Source organism: Malurus melanocephalus, unplaced genomic scaffold (assembly GCF_030028575.1).
Source record: "Malurus melanocephalus ecotype Western Australia unplaced genomic scaffold, MMel_1.1 scaffold_336, whole genome shotgun sequence".
In the NCBI taxonomy this organism is placed as follows: domain Eukaryota; kingdom Metazoa; phylum Chordata; class Aves; order Passeriformes; family Maluridae; genus Malurus; species Malurus melanocephalus.
Genome location: NW_026623568.1, coordinates 111,025 through 117,478, shown reverse-complemented (window position 1 = coordinate 117,478; position 6,454 = coordinate 111,025). Strand labels below are relative to the sequence as shown.

The 6,454-nt window shown below is 47.5% G+C and overlaps 2 protein-coding genes across 2 annotated transcripts in view; one reads left to right on the top strand and one right to left on the bottom strand.

Annotated features, from left to right (window-relative positions):
• The window catches only part of LOC130580465 (neurobeachin-like), a 251,330-nt gene that overhangs the window by 144,198 nt on the left and 100,678 nt on the right, over positions 1-6,454 (bottom strand). The window lies entirely within an intron of this gene.
• Positions 3,474-6,430, top strand: MAB21L1 (mab-21 like 1). The gene has a single exon (XM_057377985.1). It carries the CDS (start codon positions 5,149-5,151, stop codon positions 6,226-6,228), a length of 1,080 nt encoding a protein of 359 aa, XP_057233968.1. The 5' UTR covers positions 3,474-5,148; the 3' UTR covers positions 6,229-6,430.

Here is a 6,454-nt window from a genome sequence, read left to right as displayed (position 1 = left end):
GCATAGAAAACCCCAATGTTGGACTGCATAAATAAAATGCTGTACTATATGGAATGTCTGGATTTGGAAAAGCTGATGGGTAAGTGAACCAAATGAATAATTCAATGCGATTTTTTCCTGCTTACATGTTTCTGCAGTTCTAGCCAAAATCRCAGTTGTGCAAGCTCCATGTTTACTTTTGACACATAGCATTTTAGAGAAAACAAATCAATTACTGTTTTTTCCATAACARATTGCAGATTACAGGAATTGAAAGCTTTAACAGATCATCCATAAGACCTAGGATGATCAAGTTCAACAGTAATGCAAACCCTTTCCATGTTTTTCTTGAATTTTTAATAGGAAGCAAATACACACGAAGTTTAACACTATTGAATGCTAATTGTGTACTGTAGAAGGATCTATGTCACAATTTTTTTTAAAAAATAGAAAACATTTGCAGAAAACTGTTCACAACAAGAGGATCAAAATATGCAGAACTTGATATCCACAAATCTTAGCAACGAAGTGTATAAATTTATTAAAATTGCAGTTTTGCAAACATAGCAACTTACATTTAAACTTTTCATTTGTTCCTTAGTTTGAAAGTGGAGGCAAAAAGAAAACTACAAAATAAGAATACAGAAAATTGAAGGTACCATCAACTTCTATCACAAAAAAGATGCTGCTTATTTTATGTAATTGATGCATATAGCAAACCCAGCACAAATATCTGTCTTTAGTTTTCTTACTTGAAAAAAAAAAAAAAAGTGAATTTATTGTTGCTGGCAGGATGATATGGATGAAATAACCAGGAAGAATTGAGGGGGGAAGTGGAGAAAGAGGAGCCAAGAAATGAGATACATTCTATGAGCCTTCAAACTCACTTCAGCAGTAGGGATAAATAATTTAATCAACACAGCTTCATTTTTTTCTTCCTACCTCCCAAGTGTAATTGGCAGATATTAAAAAATAAAACTTTAAAATTCATGAGCAGTTGCGTGTGGAAGAACTATCACTACATTATAAGAAATATAAAGTGATAACCATGCAAGCCCTTTGTGTAGATACATATCTGCATGTGCATTTTAACTCACACTCTTCTCCATATGAAAAAGAAATTATTGGTTAAATTTACATGTATGGCAACTTTTTTTTTYTTTCCAAATTGCATTTTGGGGACATGGGTGAGTACAAAGATTTTCAACACCATTTAGTTTTTTGGCTAACATGAGCACTACATGACAATGTAGTTTGTAAGATGTGAAAGGCAATGTAATTTGTAAGATTTGAAATAACAGGCAGACCTCAACAAATACTGTTATAGTATCCCCTAATTAGGGGAAAATCTGRGAAACAGCAATTTAGTAAAAGTCACCAATATCATATGGTAGCATTATCATGACAAKGATCAATCATCATTTTAATGAGGTGACTTTAATCCCGATTTTCCAAAACAACTCAATACTCAAGAAACTCAGTAGAAATAAAACTCATTGCTGAAAAGGTGTTCTCTGTACAAGGGTCACATGAATAACTATAGAGAAAAATTAATTGCAGTAAGCGGTCAGAAGCTTTGAAAAATATCCATATTATATAGATAATGATTTTCGACATCTAAAAGAAGCAGACTTCTCGTCATGTGAAACGATTGGGTCACTTCAACAGTCACATTTCAGTGGTGTCTAGGATGCCTAAATCCACAAATTTTTAAAATATTAAATGTTTGGTGTGTGAAATGAAATGACGGAGTGAAGTCAATAACGACCTTCCGTGTTAAACATCAACCAGTCAAGGCTAAATCTAATACTTCTCATAGCCACCGAGATACAATAAATGCGTAAAACCTGCATTGCTTGATATCATCGCTTAATCATAGCATCACACATTGAAAACTSATTTTTTTGTTTAAATTCATTTTGCTACATTATGGATGTTACTTCTGACAGCTTAAATGCTAAGCTAAAACCCACGGGGCAAAAATAAGCAAAACCTGACCCGGAACATCCCACCGCTAACGTACAGCTCTGAAGCTCCGGCAACGCTGGGAAGTTGAGGGATGCCCCCACCGCAGGAAAAGGCTCTTCCCTCAGAGGGGAAGGGAGGGAGGAAGGGACAACCTTTTGTCCGCCCGCTGTAACTTTCGGTTTTATCCGGCGCTGGTCTGTGACCCTGCGAGAAAGGGGCTCTTTGACATTTACAGCCCAAAGCAGCCGCCCTCGACACGACGCGACGGCGGTTTCGAGCAGCGCGGCTCCGAGATCCGCGGCTGCCGCCCGGGGCGGGGACGGAGACCGGGACCGGGGCCGCCGCGGACCTTCCCCCGCACCCCTCGGTCCCCGGGACCCGCCCGCCGGAGTTGGTCTCAACTTGACCGCTTTTCCTTCCTGTGCTCAGCCCAGCCGTGCCCCGCTGTGGCCAACACCGCCCCGTGTCTGAGGGCACGGCGCGACCGGCATCGCCCGCGGCCCCGAGGGGCGGGCTGGGTCGTGCCGGGCCCCATCCTGGGGCAGTGGGGCGGGATGTGCTGGGCCGGAGAGGTGCCTCCTCCTCCCCACCCGCCGCCGGGGCTGGCGGCGATGCCGCCGAGCCGGCTCTGGGTGCGCCCGCCCCCGGGAAAGGGGGAAGAGGGCCGACCTCCGTCCCCGCCGCAGCCCCGCCGCYGAGCAGGTTCCCCGCGTAGCCGGGAAGGCTGGGGCAGCCGGCCCCCGGAGCCAGCAGCGCGGCGGCCGCGCACGCCACCGCCCCGCGGGGGAGGAGAGAGGGAGCGAGGCGGCAGCTCCGGGCTCGGGCCCGGACGGCGGCAGCGGCCGGCAGCTGCGCTCCTCGGCGCAGCTCGGGAGACACAGGGACCGGGTGTTCTGTGCCGCTGCCGCCGCCGCACCCGCTGCGGTCGGGGGAAAGGCACGCGTATCCTGCCCGGCGCCTGCCCGGAGAAGGAAGAAAACCCGGGAGGAAACTGCCTTCTCTATGCCCCAAACAGCCGGAACGCGGTCCTCCTTCTCCCGGCGGCCAGGGGCTGCGGCCGAGAAGAGGAAAGCTGCTTCGGGACGACCTGTCACTGCAGTTTTTCAGCGACAGCCCCAGCCCCGCTTAACTCATGGACAGGAAAGGATTCCGGTCGGCTTCCTCCTCGGGAGTGGCACAGGAACACCGATTTAACCGCTAGACCGAGGGAGCCAAGCGCACAGTCACAGATTCTCCGCTATGCGCAATAAAGTTGATCGCATCCATACGCTGAAATGTTCTTTGTGATATGACTACTCAGCGACGGATATGCCTGTAACAGTTACTTTAGGAAAAGGTAATTGGTCAGTAGTCTAATAATTCCAAGCAATCAAAGGCTTTGCTGTTTGGTTTGGGCTTTTCTTTTTAATATATATATGCATATATATATATATATATATATATATATATATATATATATATATATATATATATATATATATATATATATATATATATATATATAAAAGATTTAGGACTCTGTAGAAGTGAAGCTCAGTAAATGCTATGAAGCAGGAGAGTTTACCACTCCATCTTATTTGCAAATAAAGGTCCCGATTACCAACACTTAAAGTACCGAAGGTGAAATTTGCTAATTACACATCACACAGGCGAAACTCCAGACTGTCATACAAGCAAGCCAGCATGTTTGCAGTCGCTAGCGAGTCTGCCGTGTGCACATTTACTAAGCGCAGCTTGCTAGCACAGCTCGCTATACGATAAATCCTCCAGGTCTGAAATTAATAGGTATTTATAGTGCGTCTCGAAAAGCAGCTGAACATCCACTCCTCACAACACATCGGAGTGCAATACAGAATATAAAAACGAGGCTAAGAATTGGCAAATGAGATTTACCGTCTGTATCTGCTACTTGATTTTTTGAAGGAATGTAAAAAAGACCTGACAGATATGTTTAGCGATTGATTCTCCCTTCATAAGGTACAAATACAGAAAGCAAGGCAGAGACAATGCCGATATGTATTAAACCTCAAAATCGATTAGAGCCCGTCAGAAGATCCTTTAAAACAGTACAAATCGTGGACTTCTGAGCAGTATTTTATTCCAAAGAACATTAAATTTGCCATGAATCCTCTGCCTTGTTCACTGGCCGCTTCACGAGAGGAAAAAAAAATCCAAACCTACTTCTCGCTTGTAGTTACAGACAACTATCAGGAGGAAAAGGACAGTGTGAAGTGACGCCAAGTGGGAGTTAATGAATTTACGCCTGTACTCCTGCCGGAGCGAGCCCGGTCTGTAGGTCCCTAGTTGATGGATGCCCATTAATACACCTGCATTCACGTCCCGGCCATGAGGAGGCACGCAGGGATTCAATACGGAGCGGCACAGTTTTGCCAAGTCCTCTCGAAACGTCAATACCCTTCAAGTTACACCCAAAGGAGAGCGATTTCTCTTGATTTCCGAGCGTATAGAGGACCGGGGCGGATTTTAGCCAGGAACCTTCTACCTTTCTATATATGCCTGCGTGTGCGTGTGTGTGTGCGCGTGGCTGTGTATACATATCTGTCTCCTAGAGAGGGATTAATTAGCCGGGTTTGAGCTGAAAGAGGCTGCAGTGACGAGCCCAATGGCGATTGGCCGCCCGCTTGCCTGGCCCTGCCTTTATAATTTCCACACGAGTGCATCTGGGCTCTTATACAAACCAACAACCAGCTTCTTCTGACATACACACACGGCACTTTTTTCCACCATCTGATTAACCGCCCTGCATACACACGGTGATTACTACGGGAAAACATAAATAAATACGAAGAGGTTTTATTATTTTGACAACTGGAACCCTCGCTGTGTCTCAGTGCAACTTTTGTTTTTTCTTGCTGCTGGGAAAGGTGCTGCTCTCGATGCTTTCCTCTCACTCACGGACCCTTTAAAAAAAAGGGAAGGAAAAATATCGCCCCCTCCAGTCCCCCGCCCGCTCCCCCCTCCCTTCCCCTCCGCCACACACACTTCAAGACGGCTGATCTAAAAAAGCAGGAAGAGAGCATCTGAGGAGCAGCAGCCCCGGCGCATTTTGAAAAACATTTGCTACATTTCAGAGTGCGGCAGCCTGTTTCTCCTCTGAAGTTGGCTCCAGCCTTAGCAGCCGCATTGGATCCCACAGCCTATTGCGAGACTCCGGTATACAATCCGGATCTCTGCCCCAACATGATCGCGGCCCAGGCCAAGCTGGTGTATCATTTGAATAAATACTATAATGAGAAATGCCAGGCCAGGAAAGCTGCCATCGCCAAAACGATCCGAGAAGTCTGCAAAGTGGTGTCGGACGTGCTGAAGGAGGTGGAGGTGCAGGAGCCTCGCTTCATCAGTTCCTTGAACGAGATGGACAATCGCTACGAAGGGCTGGAAGTCATCTCCCCCACGGAGTTTGAAGTCGTGCTGTATCTGAACCAAATGGGGGTTTTCAACTTCGTGGACGATGGCTCCTTGCCGGGCTGCGCTGTGTTAAAGTTAAGCGACGGGCGCAAGAGGAGCATGTCCCTCTGGGTGGAGTTCATCACGGCGTCTGGCTACCTCTCTGCTCGCAAAATCCGGTCCAGATTCCAGACTCTCGTGGCTCAAGCCGTGGATAAGTGCAGTTACAGAGACGTGGTAAAGATGGTGGCAGACACCAGCGAAGTGAAGCTGAGGATCAGGGATCGGTACGTCGTGCAGATAACCCCGGCGTTCAAGTGCACGGGGATCTGGCCGCGGAGTGCTGCACACTGGCCGCTTCCCCACATCCCCTGGCCGGGACCCAACCGGGTGGCGGAGGTCAAGGCGGAAGGCTTCAACCTCTTGTCCAAGGAGTGCCACTCTCTGGCCGGCAAGCAGAGCTCGGCCGAGAGCGATGCCTGGGTGCTGCAGTTCGCGGAAGCTGAGAACAGACTGCAGATGGGTGGCTGCAGGAAGAAATGCCTCTCCATCCTCAAAACCTTACGGGACCGTCACCTGGAGCTGCCGGGCCAGCCCCTGAATAATTATCACATGAAGACTCTGGTTTCATACGAATGCGAAAAGCATCCCCGCGAATCGGACTGGGACGAGTCGTGCCTGGGGGACCGGCTCAACGGGATTTTACTGCAGCTCATCTCGTGCCTCCAGTGCAGGAGGTGCCCGCACTACTTCTTGCCCAACTTAGACCTCTTTCAGGGCAAACCTCACTCGGCCCTGGAAAACGCGGCCAAACAAACGTGGCGACTGGCTAGAGAAATACTTACCAACCCGAAAAGTTTGGAGAAACTTTAGACGGTAACTATAAAACCGGCTTGACCGATAAATCGGCTAATTTCCCGATGAAGTTTAAGATGCGTGTTTGAAAAGTCATATATTTCCACTTGAAAATGCAAATAATATTCTCATTTAAAAAGGAATATAGCTTAGGCTCTTCACAATGAAAAGCAAATGAGAACAGCTAGCATCCTTCCTCTTCGTCACAGTTTTGCAGTTCCCATGGGGGGCCGGGGGGGTAAGG